This window comes from Poecile atricapillus, chromosome 21, assembly GCF_030490865.1.
Source record: "Poecile atricapillus isolate bPoeAtr1 chromosome 21, bPoeAtr1.hap1, whole genome shotgun sequence".
NCBI lineage: Eukaryota > Metazoa > Chordata > Aves > Passeriformes > Paridae > Poecile > Poecile atricapillus.
In genome coordinates, this window is record NC_081269.1 from 10,256,306 (window position 1) to 10,271,634 (window position 15,329).

At 51.5% G+C, this 15,329-nt stretch overlaps 1 protein-coding gene across 4 annotated transcripts in view; it reads right to left on the bottom strand.

Moving 5' to 3' along the window:
* Window positions 1-15,329, bottom strand: part of LOC131587134 (S-adenosyl-L-methionine-dependent tRNA 4-demethylwyosine synthase TYW1-like) — a 52,294-nt gene that overhangs the window by 20,589 nt on the left and 16,376 nt on the right. For all 4 annotated transcript variants that reach the window (XM_058854678.1, XM_058854677.1, XM_058854676.1 and 1 more), the window contains 5 exons: window positions 14,506-14,558; window positions 11,539-11,657; window positions 9,469-9,578; window positions 6,348-6,525; window positions 2,947-3,082 (listed from right to left, as the gene is read on the bottom strand). In XM_058854678.1, coding sequence (XP_058710661.1) covers window positions 2,947-3,082; window positions 6,348-6,525; window positions 9,469-9,578; window positions 11,539-11,657; window positions 14,506-14,558 — 596 coding nt within the window. The remainder of the gene's footprint in view (window positions 1-2,946; window positions 3,083-6,347; window positions 6,526-9,468; window positions 9,579-11,538; window positions 11,658-14,505; window positions 14,559-15,329) is intronic.

Consider the following 15,329-nt stretch of genomic DNA (forward strand, 5'->3'; position numbering starts at 1 on the left):
AAAGAGTTAAGTAAATAGCAGCAGATGCAAGGCTGGGAATGTTTAAATATCAAACCAGTCTCTTCATTACCCAGGAATATAACAGGAGCTACCTGTGAGCAGTGTGAAAATTCAGACCAGGAGACAGTAATGAGAAATGTTTTTGTATCTTCCCCTGGATAAACCATTCCTAGCACCTTCCAGCAAGGAATATCCAGCCAGCAAAGCCAGGCACTGCCAGTGTGTGATATCCTAGCACAGGCACAGGGAACCATTTCCTTTCTTGATCTTTTTTAATAAGGGAAAAAAAACCCGGGTGTCTGCTCCAGCTCTCCCAGGGAGCCCTGACCCTGGTTCTCCAGGAAATCCTAATCCCCTTGAAGCAGAAGAGTGAGGGCAAGGTTAGATCCCAGATCTGAAGCTGTGTTGTGTGTGATGTCCAAAGGCACAGTCTGAGCTCCTGGCAGTGCCACTGAGCTGCTTCCTCTGCTTTGTGACCCTCCTGGAAGGACAGGAAGGACAAGCTTCTGCTCCATCATCAGCCAGCAGTGCCACAGCACCCCAGTAACCTGCAGGGCTCACTCCTGCTCCGTGCATGGCTCCAGCCTGCTTGAGAGAACATTGGCACCTGGTCCCTGCAGGTCCAGCAGCTCAGCTCTGCCTGTCTGATCTGCCAGGATCCATCACGAGGGACTCAAGGAGCTGCAGACAGGGGAGGTGACACCACTCCAGGGCTGGAAGATGTTCCTCAGAGCACGAGTGACAGCAGGGACCTTCAGCCCAGAGCTCAGCAAGCCCATGGACGTCCATGGACCAGCAGACACTTGTTCAAGAGCTGTTCTGCTCACCCCAAGTCAGGAGGAGCATTCCCAGCAGGCCAGGGAGGGACCCTGCCCCTGTGCCCAGCACAGGCTGTGAGGATGAGGAGGGCCTGGAGCATCTCCCTGTGGAGGAGAGGCTGAGGGAGCTGGGGCTGCTCAGCCTGGAGAGGAGCCCCAGCTGAGAGGGGCCTCAGCCCTGGCTGTCCCTGTGTGCAGGGAGGGCTCCCAGCAGAGCCCGGGCTCTGCTCAGGGGCCCAGCAGTGGCACCAGAGCCACGGGCAGGGACCGAGCCCAGCAATTCCCCCTGCACAGGAGGCACAACTCGTGCCCTGGGCACTGCCCAGCCCTGCCCAGGCTGCCCAGGGAGGGGCTGGAGTCTCCCTGAGCGGGGATATTCCCGAGCCCTCTGGACACCATGCGGTGCCCTGTGCTCTGGGCTGGAGCAGGGAGGTGGCCCCGGTGACGCTCTGGGCTCTGTCCAGCCTGTCCAGGAAGGTGAAAAGGCCCCTCAGAGCTGCTGCCAAGGGATGTGAACCATGAATAGGACACGTGCAGCTCTGTCCATCACCATCCTCTATCCAGCTCTTTTCCCAGTGTAGAAATCCATGAGTACTTTGTCACACTGGGTCACTTCATCCCCATTCCACTTCTCAGCAGCTTCCCCACGAGCTCCTGCTGTCCCCATGTGTGATGCTGCCTCGTGCAGATGAGCAGGGCTGGCAGAGCAGGGTTTCACCAACTGGAACAACCATTAATTGGCTCTTGTGCTATCAGTGTTTCAAGGACCCTTCAAAGTGCAGTTGCTTGGAGGAGAAAATGCACCTGCTAGTGGAGCTGCTTTCTCCTCTCCTCTTCACCTTGACCAGGGTATTTTTAGCTGTATGGACAGACTTGCCAATACTTTCACCTTCAATTGTTTGCAAGGAAACTTCTCCCAGTAATGAACACTCAGGGTCAAGAGAGGCAGCAGGAAATAACTGGTGGGCAAAAGCAATTTCCCAAAATGCTTTTTCAGTATTTTGTGCCCTCAGTATTTTAGCTCCCCTTCTTCCCACAGATTTCTCTGATCACAGAGAATTTAGTTTGCACTTGATTTTAAAACCCTCAGAGTTTGGCCTGAGGTTTTGCACAAGAGTGCTGTACCTCCACACACAAAGCACCTGACCCTGCTGCCCACATGCCTCTGCAGCAGAAAGTGCCACTCAATTCCTCTGAGCCTCACAGATCCACTAATCTAAGTTCATTTGGCAGAGAATGGTCCAACACTGTCATCTGAGAAGGCAGGAAAACTCATTATTCCAACAAAGGTCATTATTCAAAGGCACCAGTCTCTCTTGGCTGTTCATCCCAGCAGGTAAGGTGACAACGTCTGCCAGATCAGTAAACACAGCCCTGGCTTCCACCAGAGCCAGGAGCAGGAACAAGAGAGGCAGACATGCCTGTGAGGCACTGTTCTCATCCATTCCTGTGCTGCTGGGCCCAGGAGCGCTTCATTAATTACTCCAGGAGTCAGCAGTCACACAGAGCCTGAGCTGACACCACCCCAGGGCACTGCTCAGCTGAGTCCAGCACACACAGGGCACAGCCCCCCTGCTGCTGTGCTCAGATCCCCTGGGCTGGGTCCATCTTCCAGAAAAAAGCAGATTTCTCTGCAACAGGACAGTGACAGGGCTACCAAACTCCAGCACACACATTTTAATGTCCTTTAGGTACTGCCATTTCAAGGGAGCCTCTGAGAACCAGAGCAAAGGAACACTGGATTTACAATTTCCCTGAATTTCCAGCTTTCCTTCATAGTGTAACTCCCTTGTTAGGAAATCTATTATTTGTTAATCTCTTCATCCCTCACATCACCTTTTATTCACAGCATTTACTGCCCTGTTTGACACACACATTCTGCTCTGGAAAACCACCCAAACCTGCTGCACTTCACACACCTGGCAGCCCCAACCATGGAAATGTATTCCCAACACACCAGGACCCACTCCATGGTCCATCTTAAAGCCTCTCAAGTCTTCCCCTTCTGCAGAAAGTAGAAGCAGGCAAGGTGAGACGGAAGAAAAAAGGTGTGGTGAGTCAGCCAAGTGTAGAAGGAAGGAAAAAAACATTTTAAAAACCATTTAAAAGTCCATTCTTAAGTGGGTACCTTTTCAGCCAAGGCCTTTAAGCTGTCTAGAAACCTCTGCCAGAAGTCCTTGAAGAGGGGTCTGTCAATCCTCCTCAGGCTCTCCTTGGTGCTGGCATCCACACTGACATAGAGCTGGGTCACAGGCTCCAGCTTCCTGCAAAGGGAAAAGGGAATTGCTGCTGTCACAAAGCTGCTGCTGGAGTTTGTGTTCTCCTACAAAAGCAGGAACAGGAACTGGACACTATTTCCAGGGCTGTCACTGGTGATCCTGCTGCAGGCCAGGGGAGTTCAGCATGTCCAGCAGTAGCAAGTGGCTGAATTTAATCACAGAATCCCTGAGGCTGGAAAAGCCCAACCTGTGTCTGATCCCCACCTTGTCACCAGCCCAGGGCACTGAGTGCCACCTCCAGGGACAGGGACACCCCTCCAGGATGGAGACAAACCCTTCCCACTGGCAGGAGTGACGAGGGCAGGGAGTGTGGCACAGCCACCCTCTGTGGCATCTCCCACCCCGGGGGCTGCAGCATCCACAAGCACATCCCAATGTACCACAGAGCTCTCAGCATTTGGGGGCAGCACTCTGGGGGTGCTTGGTGTGTTTGTAATGAGCAGGCACCAGTCTCAGCTTCATTTCAGAGAAGTCACAGCTTCATCTCCTCTAGAGAAGACGATGAGAAGTCAGAACCTACTGCTCAGCCGCCAAACAGTGCCACCTAAAAATACACTGTCACCCAAAGGTGACCTAGGGACAAGAACTGGCCAGAGTGAGACTGATCAGAGCTCTTTGTGTCCAGAAAATTCCACTTAATGTGGACACTCAGCCAACCATCAGAACACATTCTCTGTGTGTGCATTTAGACAGCAAAGTGAAATAATCCAGAACAAACTGAATATTTCAGGTTAAAATCTCAGTTTTGTAAACAAGTTTGTCTGGACTGGCAGCCCAAAGCCACAGACTCCAAAATGACCAAATGTTCTGAGCCTAAGTGGATTGAAGTGCTCAGTTTCCAGGCACACTCAGCCAAACTCTTTCTTTACTCAGTGCTGTCTTTGCTTAATTAAAAGGGGCTCTAGTGAAGATGGAGCAGGTGCTTCTCAAAAGAGCGGCTGAGAAAAATCATCTCAAAGCTAGAGACAGGCAGGAGCCAGCCTCTGTCAGCATGGGGAAATGAAGGAACCAGAAGTGATCCCAGGGAGGGGTTCCAGCCCCAGACAGGAATGGTCCCCAGGGCTGGGAATCCAGCCTGGATGAGCTGGGCACGTTCTGCCAAGGGGAACAAGGAGAGGGGGCAGCCATGGGAGCAGTGAGAACAAGGACACAGCTTGTTCCTGGGACACAGCTCCAGAGCAGGATAACAGCAAATCCAGCCCTGTGCTACCAGGATGGATTTTTGGTGTCAATTTCCAAGCTAGCTCAGACACCTGAGATGAAATCCAGGAGACCAAATCCATGGCATTTACACATGGATCTGGATAGAAATCCTGAGCTGAAACCTTCAGCTGAGCTGTGCCACTCAAATAAATTGACTTCAGGCCTCCAGCCCTGAGGTGGCTTCACCAGGCAGGCAGGACAGAGCCCACGAGAACCAGGAACAGCAACATCAAAAATGAGCATTTGCTGGTGAGCATTAATAATCATCTGCTCATTATTGGTATTATTATTGATCATAAACACAAACCCATACATGAGGGGGTTTGTTCACAGCCATGGATCAGAGTCAGGAGCCAGGTATGGGATCAGTAGGAGCTCACCTGGTGTAAAACCTCCCTCAGTTCATTGTGAGCCTGTGGCAGGTGAAGCTGCAGCCTAAAGAGAGGAGGAGGAGGAGAGGAAGGCACAGGGGGCACCCACTGGAGCCCCTGTCCTGAATCCAGAATCACTCCAGGCCATGCTGCCCTCTCCCAGAAGGGGCTGGGAGGGACCTTAAAGCTCATCCTGCCATGGCAGGGACACCTCCCACTGTCCCAGGAGCTCCAAACCCATCCAGCCTGGCCTTGGGCACTGCCAGGGATCCAGGGGCTGCTCTGGGAATTCCATCCCAGCCCCTGCCCACCCTGCCAGGAACAATTCCTGCCCAAAATCCCATCCAGCCCTGTCCTCTGGCACTGGGAGCCATTCCCTGGGTCCTGTCCCTCCATCCCTTGTCCCAGGTCCCTCTCAGCTCTCTTGCACCAGAGGTCACCCTGTCTATTGCAGGATGAACTTTTTGATGACAGTTCCTCTGCTGACAGCACAGAAGTGAGCTGGATGCCTACTTCAGTTCCCATATTAAGCAAATCATCAGCTTTGATGAGCCAAAGATCAGTTGCAATTTTTAAGACAGCAAGCCTAGCATTTTATCCCCTTCTTTTTTGTTTCTTTTTAAAAAGATTCAGCAGATCCGAAAAGTGCAGCTTCAAAATAGTGTGTGCTCTCTTTTTAAACTGCTATATTTAGGAAAGAGCAATTTCTATCTACCAGGCACATAATACATGACTTAAAGTAACTTGATTACACAATTATTCAATCATTTGGAATGCCTTTGTAGTGTATAATTACTCACTCCCAAACTGCCTGCGCTCCCCCCTCAGTGCCAGGTTCAGACCACGAGGAGAGCAAAGGAAACTGTCCCAGGAGCACTGAGAGGAGCTGGCATGAGCTGGGTGACACAGCAAGGCCACCCTGCCACAGCTCCCACAGCTCCCACAGCTCCAGGCCTGGATTTGCTGCTGGGATTGTGAGGAGCTGCATTTCCCCACCTGCTGCATTTCCCCACCTGCTGCATTTCCCCACGTGCTGCACTTCCTTGCCACACCGCCTCAGAGTTTGGAAACAGCAGCCTGAATGCTCCAAAACATCAGGAAAAGGGATTCTTTACCTTTGTAAAGACTCTGAAACAGCTCATTAAAGTGTTTGGAAGATTTCATTGAAGTCCCTCTGAGGGAGGTTAAGTGGATCCCACTTTGCTGATGAACACGTTCTTGTCCCCCCTCCTCATCCTCCTGGGGACACTGGGCTGGACAGAGCTTTGGGTCGAGTTTACAGCTGCTCTTCTGGGCTCAGAACAAAGATCAGCCCCAAAAGGCAACCTCTGAGCTCAGTGCCCTGCTCTGACAGAAGGACAGAAGTTCTCCCTGCCCCAGGCACAAACCTCTGCTCCCCTCCTGCCACACCTTCACAGGTGCCACATTCCAGCTCTTCACTCCACAGGCAATCAGCGTTTGTGCAGGAGGGACAGAAAAGAAAATCAAACTGAGGGGGAGAAAGGGATGAGAAGGAGCATGGGGATATTGAGGTTAAAATCAGTTGCTGAGGGAGATTTTTCATTGCCTGTGCTCATGCTGAGCTGACTCTGAGGGGGCTCTAAATGGGATTAGGACACAGGTCAGCACACTAATGTTCCAGCAGAAGTTTAGCAGGAATTTCCTGCAGCTCCCACCTGATCTCCTCGGGGAACTGAGCGTTGGTGACCAGGAAGGTGGAGATGCCGTGCTGGTGCAAGAGCCTGACGAGGCGGTTGATGTGTGGGTACATGATGGGCTCCCCCACCAGGGACAGGGCACAGTGCTTCACTGCCAGGGCCTCCTCCAGGCGAGCTGCCTCCACTCCTGACACGCCTGGAAAGGGAACAACAGCCTTAAACCATCAGTGGATGGAGCCCTGAGCAACCTGCTCTGGGGGAAGGTGCCCTGCCCATGGCAGGGGTTGGAACAAGATGATTTTTAAGGTCCTTTCCAACCCAAACCCTTCTGTGGTTCTGTAACAAGTCCCCCTCCCAAACACCTGTATCCAAAACACACCCTGGCACAAGGAGGGCTGAGAAGAGCAGCTGGAGCCCTCCCAGAGCAGAGGGGACACCAAGCCACAGCCAGGGCCTGGGAGCAGCCCTGCAGCACCCAGAGCCTGGGGCTGGCTGTGCCCTGGGCACTGCTGAGAGACATTTGCTGGTAACACCTGAGCCAAGGTTAAACATTTGAGCCAAGCTCTCCAGTGCTGAATGCTGAGACACACACACACACACAGGACAGCTCCATGCCAGCCCAAGCAGGTGTGCTCAGCCATGGCTGAGCTGCTGCTGGTCCCCAGCACAGCGAGGGGCTGAGCCCAGACTGGGAACACAGAACGTGCAGCTCCACAGAGAATGTGATCAAAAGAAAAGGCAGCACATGGCACGGTCCTGAACAGGCAGAGACCTTTCAGAAGAGGAAAACACACAGAGCTCAAACACAGCATCCGTGTGAAAACACCAGCTGAGCCCCACTCCTGATGCCCATGGGAGGAAGGGAGGGAGGGGGAGCTGGATGCTCCTCCAGCCCACCCACACCTGACCAGGTGCTCAGGAGCCCAGATGAAATCAGCTGCCTCCAAACAAGCTTTTGTTCCAAATCCGTCACTTCACATTTCCCTGACGTGCCTTGATGGACTCGAATCCTATCTGAGGCTTTAGATTGGGGGCTGGTTTGTTTTAAAGATAAAAAACAAAGCCTGGAGTGTGAATCCAGGTCCTCAGCTCCCCTCTCGCTGCCTTGACGCTGCAATACAGAAAATTACAGCTCAGCTGCAAAGCCCAGATAAAAGAGGTGTTTGTGGATATTGCTCCAGCCTCACGTAGCAAAGCTGGTTTGGAATCAGAGCAGGGCTCAGTGCAGCCAGGCTGTCCTGAGGAAGTGACAGGACTAATGGTTATTCCATAGAAACCTGACAGTACTAAATGAGAGCTTTTTTGGAGAAGAAAGCAGCATCTCCAGCACATGCTGAGATTAAAGGACTAAATTTCACATTCCTAAAACTACTGCAAGTCAGTTTTGGAATTAATTAATTTCTCTCTCTCAGCATTTTGCATCTGGACTATCATAATTACCTTGCCAGCTTTATAAGCAGAAGGACAAAATCCCAACATCCCCTAAAGTTTGAGTGGAACTTTCCCAAAACAGTTTACAGCAAACCTGGCAGATCCAGGCAGAGGAGGGAGTGGGTTTGTACACAACCATTTAAGCACACAAATCACCAGCCAGGCAGGGATAAACTGCCCAGGACTGCTGTATTCCAGGAGGGCAGGGACTCTCCTGAACCCCTAGGGCTCTGCTCCTGCCATCAGCTCCCAACAGAGCACATCTCCTTGGAAAAGCTGATTCCAGCTGCTCCACCAGCCTGGGAAAGGACAGCAGCAGCTGGCACAGCACCCTGGGGAGGCTGGGGGTGACTCTGGTACCCCTTGGAAGGACCTGAGCAGCACCACAGGAGCCTGGGGGACAGGGGGATGAGGGACCTGCTCTATCCCTGCTGATCCATGGTTACTCCAAGGATTTCCTAGGACAGGTCACACATTTCTCTTTGGTTTTTTTTTCCCTATATTATCAGACTCCCACTCTCCCAGTCCTGAGTTATGTTTCCATCCCTTGCAAGGGCACAGAGATTTACAAGTCGCTTCCCAGAAAAATGTATCCATCAAATAAACCTCCCAGCCTCGCTCCATATCAGTGAGGTGTCTCTCCATCATTTACCCACGAGAGAATTCTGGGGCTGTAATGGCTGTGCCCTCCAAACCCAGCACAAACTGTGGTAACACTAAAGCAGAAGATGATTTATCATCACCCACAGGCACCCAGAGTATAGAGGGTTATCCTGCAGGGTATCCTAAAGGATAAAAGGACACAAAAATTCTGTTCCTGCAAAGGAAATCTCATTTTTACTGCAATGGGTTGAATGAATAAAGCACCAGATGAGCTCACCAGTTTCTCTGGCCCATGGAATGGGTGTGTTTCCAAAATGACAGCCAAATCCAGGGCTCATCTTGCACGTTTTATGGCTGTTCCACTCCATTTGTGCTGCTCACAGGCAGCTGGGGAGAGCAGAACCCTGGAGCTGTCCTGCCAAGCTGGCCAGCCCTGCCAGCACACACAGCTGACCCTGGCACAGCAACCAGATCATCACATTTGGGAAATAAAACCCCAGCCTTCTCTATAGTTATAGACACAGAATATCCCCAGGGAATTGCTGTGGGAAGCAAGCTGCTTTCCAGAGGTGCTGTGGAAACTGCAGCTTCAGTCACAACCACAGGTACTGAATAATTCCTGAAAATCAAAATCCCCTGCTTGCTGCTGTTTCATTATTAATGAGACAAACACAGCCCAGAAGTTCCAGGGCCAACACAAAGCTGGGTATGAAGGCTAGCAGTGTATTTCCCATCAGGTAAGAGCTGATTGCTTTTGCTTCCTACTTGGCCTCACTCTTCCAGAAGAGCCAGGATCCCTCATCATCCAAGCTGGCTTTAACCACTGGGGAAGGCTCTGTGCACACCAAGGGAAAGGATTTGACAACTACCAGGATGCACCAGAGGCAACTCCACTCTACTCCCTGCAGGCAGCAGCACACACTCAGCAGCTGAGACTCATTTCAGAAAACATTGAATGTGTCACAGCAGTTTCTTCTCCCCCTCTTCCTGATATCCTGAACCTCAGCCCTCCTTCCCAAAGGACCAGGACATTCTCACCTGCTCTGAAGATGTCACTGCTGGTTATCCTCTAACAGCATCGAGGTGGGGACAGAGGAGAAGTTACCTTTGAACTGCCTGATCATGTTCTGGTGTTTGTCAATGGCCTCCTGCAGGATCACCTCGGGCTGGTCCATCTTCCAGCGCCACTCGGTGCCCACGGGGTTCGTGTGGTGTCTGAGGGAACAGGGCACAGTCACTCCCTGCCACTTGGAACCCACCTGGAGAACTCACCTGACATCTGGGCTAAACACCAGCCACGACCAGGAAAGGACACACCAAAGAGATCCCTGGAATTCCATTCCCTGGAATTACGGGAGGAGGAAGAGGGAGACCACAAAAAAAGCTTGGCCGATGCACAAGCCAACCTTGTTTAATGTTCCTGCAGGTACCATCTGAAACCTGACTGCACCTTTCCTTCTGCACATGCTGAGAGCAGCAGGAGGAGCAGGACTGAGATATGGAACCTGAATGAAATGTTTTCCCTAGCATGGGTAAAGCCACCCTGGAGCAGGCTGGATAAACTGGCTGCCAGGATCACAGGGCTGGATATTAAGGGAAATTTCTTCATGGAAAGGGTTGTCACAGGGCACTGGTGGAGAGGTTTAAAAGCCCCATGGATGTGGCACTTGAGGACAGGGTCTGGTGGCCTTGGCAGTACTGGGGGAACAACTGGACTCAGGGATATTAGAGGGCTTTTCCAACCAAAATAATTCTGTGACTCTCTTCCAACTGAAACCTTAAAGATGGAAGATGCCCCATGCTGAAAAGCTCCTGCCAACTCTGAGATGCTCCTTTTTTAAGAGCAGACTCTCCCGAAAGGCAGGCGATTCTCAGTGCCCTGTGCTTCTGTCCACCCACATATTTGTTTTCAGTTTCTTCTTAATTTTTAAAATACCTTAAGTACTTCTCCTATGAGAGATTATTAATTTTTAATCTCTGTATTTCGCAGGGCTTACTGTGATGCCTGGCTTTTGGCCACCCACTGATTTCGTGTCTGAACACAACTTGAGTTGCTGTCTACAAGCACAAGCTGAAAACTCCAAGCACAGGTATAAGCATTAAAGTTACAGCAGGAGAAATATGAGCCAATTTCTTCACAGGATATTTTACTCTGTCTGGTTTGCCTCCTCCTCAGATGCAAAAGTAATAAACCCTATTAATTTAAATCTTATTTAGCTGTTCCATCTCTCCACACTAATTGATTGGGCTTTGGACACTGAGCCAAAGACCCTCATCAGATCAGGTCTGCCAGGTGCCTGTGCTGCAGGGAGGTGTCACAGAGCTCCGAACCCACACTTGCTCTAATTGATTAAAAGATTTGCTCACTTGCACATTTCCATTTAGGCAATTTAGCCAAAGAGACACAGCCCCAGTGAGAGCAGCTGGGAGCGGGGATGGAGAGAGGCAGACTCCCTTGGAGGATGGGATTATGACTGGGGGTGTTGCAGTGATTCAGGTGTGGGGTGTCCCCCTCAATGTTTTAATGGAAAGGGGGATCAGGGGGGGCTCTTCTGGCTCTGCACAAATCCCTGGCAGGAGGGGACAGGGTGGGACTGGATGATCCTGAATCACTCCTCCTACCTCAGTGACTCTGGGATTTATCAGCTGCTGTTCTAGGAAGGCATCAGTTACTGAGTGATCACTTTTCACTCCTTTAGAGCAATGGTGGGAGTGCAGGTACCTCCAATAAGGGAAATGATCCCATTTCCAAAGACATTGCTCAGGGGTTCACCCCACACAGGCAGCCCAGGCTCCCCCCAGCACAGCTGGCTCAGAACAGCTGCCTGTGTCCCCCAGCACAGCTGGCTCAGAACAGCTGCCTGTGTCCCCCAGAGCTGGCTCAGAACAGCTGCCTGTGTCCCCCAGAGCTGGCTCAGAACAGCTGCCTGTGTCCCCCAGAGCTGGCTCAGAACAGCTGCCTGTGTCCCCCAGAGCTGGCTCAGAACAGCTGGCTGTGTCCCCCAGAGCTGGCTCAGAACAGCTGCCTGTGTCCCCCAGCACAGCTGGCTCAGAACAGCTGCCTGTGTCCCCCAGAGCTGGCTCAGAACAGCTGGCTCTGTCCCCCAGAGCACAGCTGGCTCAGAACAGCTGCCTGTGTCCCCCAGAGCCCCACCCTGCCCAGAAGGTGCCTTACCTCCAGCAGAACACACACTTGTTGGCACAGGCCAGGCTGGGGGTGGCCTCCATGCAGCGGTGGCTCTCAATGCCATAGAAGGTGTGCTTGTAACAGCCCCCACGGCCCCGCAGCATCGACTGAGGGCAGGGAACACAGCAGCAGGGTTAAAAACTCATCTGGGGCCAAACTGAGGGTACACACACACACCATGAGAGTTACAAACTCATCTGAGGCCAAACTGAGGGTACACACACACACCATGAGAGTTACAAACTCATCTGGGGCCAAACTGAGGGTACACACACACACCACAAGAGTTACAAACTCATATGAGGCCAAACTGAGGGTACACACACACACCATGAGAGTTAAAACTCATCTGGGGCCAAACTGAGGGTACACACACACACCATGAGAGTTACAAACTCATCTGGGGCCAAACTGAGGATACACACACACACCATGAGAGTTACAAACTCATCTGGGGCCAAACTGAGGGCACACACACACACCATGAGAGTTAAAACTCATCTGGGGCCAAACTGAGGGTGGGTACACACACACACCATGAGAGTTACAAACTCATCTGGGGCCAAACTGAGGGTACACACACACACCATGAGAGTTACAAACTCATCTGGGGCCAAACTGAGGATACACACACACACCATGAGAGTTACAAACTCATCTGGGGCCAAACTGAGGGTACACACACACACCACGAGAGTTAAAACTCATCTGGGGCCAAACTGAGGGCACACACACACACCATGAGAGTTAAAACTCATCTGGGGCCAAACTGAGGGTACACACACACACCACGAGAGTTAAAACTCATCTGGGGCCAAAGTGAGGGTGGGTACACACATGCCAGGAGAGTTACAGACCCAGCTGAGGGTACACACTGAGGGTACACACACACACACCACACCAGGAGAGTTGAAACTCCCCATCTGAAGCCAAACTGAGGGCACAGCCGTGGATCTGCTCCCTTCAGCCACCTGTGAGCTCAGTTCCAATGCCCCGAGCAGGGCTGAGGGACACCAGTGCCACCTGCCCTGAGAAACTCCCAGCTCCCTATAAAATGTGACTCTTTCCAGGCTCTCTCACAGCCTGACTGCATTCAGGAGGTCACACTCATCTGTGTAAGGGCAGAAAGAACTCAAAGCTGCTCAGTCCCTTCTCTGGCAGACCCCAACACAGCAATGTGCTCTCCTGCAGCTTTTCAGACTCAGCCCAGAGCAGGTGGAGCCTCTTGAGCTGCAGGAAGTGTTCCTGGAAAAGCTCACTCAGGAGCAACAGGATCCATTTCAAGGCTGTCCTACTGAACATTCCATTCTTTTCATTTATCTGGCAGAGTGTTTCTTGCAGCACTAAATTAAATAAATGCCCTGACCTTATAAACCCTCATTTACAGCCAGCAGTGGCTCCAGCAGGATGCTGCTCTTCCCTTCCCAGCACAGCCACAGCAGCTTTCCCAACAGGATTCAATTCCTATTTAACATGCAGGCTGCTTGCAGAAAAGGCTGTCTTTTATTAGCACAGTTAAATAAAAATAAATGAGAAAGAAACTTTACTACTCTCAAGAGAAAATCTGAAATATAACACAGCAGCTTTTAATCTGCCTTCCTCTTCCTGGAGAGTCCTGGTGATCCAGGAGAAAGAAGCAGCAGGGAAAAATCTACAGTTAATCCCTAGCTGGTTGTACAGGTGGAAGATTAAATGACATGGAAAATGCTGTTGATTCTACCCATTCTTCAAATTATAGAGACTTCAGGAGATTCACAAATTCAGAAGAACAAGTCATATTTGGCTTTTCCTAAGGCAAACAGACTCTTCCTAAAACATCCAGGGTTTCTGTTTTTTTCTGCAGTTTGACAGAACCCAATCTTTTCCATCTGAGACACCTCTATGAAACTCTACTTAATCCTGATCCTGCCAGCTCTGCTCCTGCTTTCCTCTGATACAAATCTCCACAAAGGCTCCTGAAGACTCTCCCACACTGGTGTGAACCTGAGGCAAAGCCACTGCCTGGAACCAATCTCAGCTCAATTTATTACAAGACTTTACATTCAATTCCTGCTTAAGCTAAAAATAGTGTGGGCCCATCTAAGCACACAGAGCTGCTATTTATTTTGTGAAATGGCTTTACAGTGCTGCATTAAAGTCTGGGTCTGTCATAAAAATAGGTTCTCTGGCTTTCTCTATCACAACATTGAGGTTTGGCAAGTTTTTCTTTAAACATTTCATGATCACGTCTGCCACTGAAATGATAGAAGAGAGAAATGGGTGTAAGAGTGACCAGCAGAGCAGCAGTGGAGTCAGTGCATCCCACAGCACTCCTGAGAGCCCAGGGTGGGCTCTGTGCTGCTCAGGAGAACGAGGCTCCTGATGAAACTCATCAACACCAGGAGCTGCAATAAAAACCCTCTGCAGCCCACTCTGGGACAGCATCCTAAGGGCTCTTTCAAAAATAAACAAAGTTAATCACGTGCCAAAGGAGAGCTCAGACAGCAAGGACTGATCACTGCCACAGCACAGGAATTACAGATGAGCTGGCATCTTAACGAGGTGCTGATTCCAGAGCTCCCATCCAGGGATGCTCAAGGGTGCAGGATGTGGCAACATGGTGGGTGAAGGGGCTGGAGCCCAGGAGGGGCTGAGGGAGCTGGGAAGGGGCTCAGCCTGGAGAAAAGGAGGCTCAGGGGGCTCTTCTGGCTCTGCACAAGTCCCTGGCAGGAGGGGACAGCCGGGGGGATTTGGGATCTGCTCCCAGGAACAGGGACAGGAGGAGAGGGAATGGCCTCAGGCTGGGCAGGGGAGGCTCAGGGGGGATTTTGGGGAAATTCCTTCACTGAAGGGGTGGCCAGTTCCTGGCACAGCTGCCCAGGGCAGGGTGGAGTCCCCAGCCCTGGAGGGTTCAGCAGCCTTGTAGCCTCTAGCTTTGTTTGTATTTATGAAATGAGAAAAGGAAACAGAGCGTACCTTTGTCCATCGGCAGAGCTTCACTCCAGAATGGCTCCCAATGAGTTTATAACCTCAAACAAAGCACAGATCATCAAACAATTGAGTTCAGCCTGCAAGAATTGACACACAAAGTACACCAAGTGGTACCCAGAGTGACTGACACCATGGACTCAACGCTGCTGTTCCCCACCAGCCCCAGGGTGACAGCAGCAGCAGTGGCAGTGCCACCGCAGGGACCTCGGCCAGCTGGAAATGGCTTCTTTCAGCAGGACATGTGCTGATACTGCTGAGCCTGCTCTGAGCCAGGGTGCCCAGGGGACTCCTGTCCAAGCCAGGCTGTGAGAGCAGGACAGGGAACCAGGAGCATCTCCCTGGCCCCAGGCCATGCCCCAGAAGCCAGGATCCTGGTCCCAGCCTGCAGGACAGGAGCTGATTCCCAGCAGAGCTGGGAGGGCACAGGAGGGGAACACCTGGAACCAGGGCTCAGCCTGAACCCCACCTGAGCCTCAGCAGTGCCACCCTGCTGGTTCTGGGGCAGCCATGGTGAGGGAGCTGCTCCTCCACAGCCAAAGGAAAGCTGGGCTCAGATCAGCTCCTCATTCCCCAGCCAAGATAACGCAATTCCATTCCAATGGGTCCAGCAGGATTAATTGCAAAACGTTTGTTAAGCACTAAGTGCTATTATCACCCAAACTGCTCAAGTGGGGTTATATTCCTCTTTGAGAAAACTGCTTAGAGGCCAATATGTCTGAAGGATTAAAAGTCCCTTCAGAATCAGCATAAAAATAAGAGGGATTTGAGACGCCTGGCTGTGTCCCTCACAGTGGCATTCACACGCCACT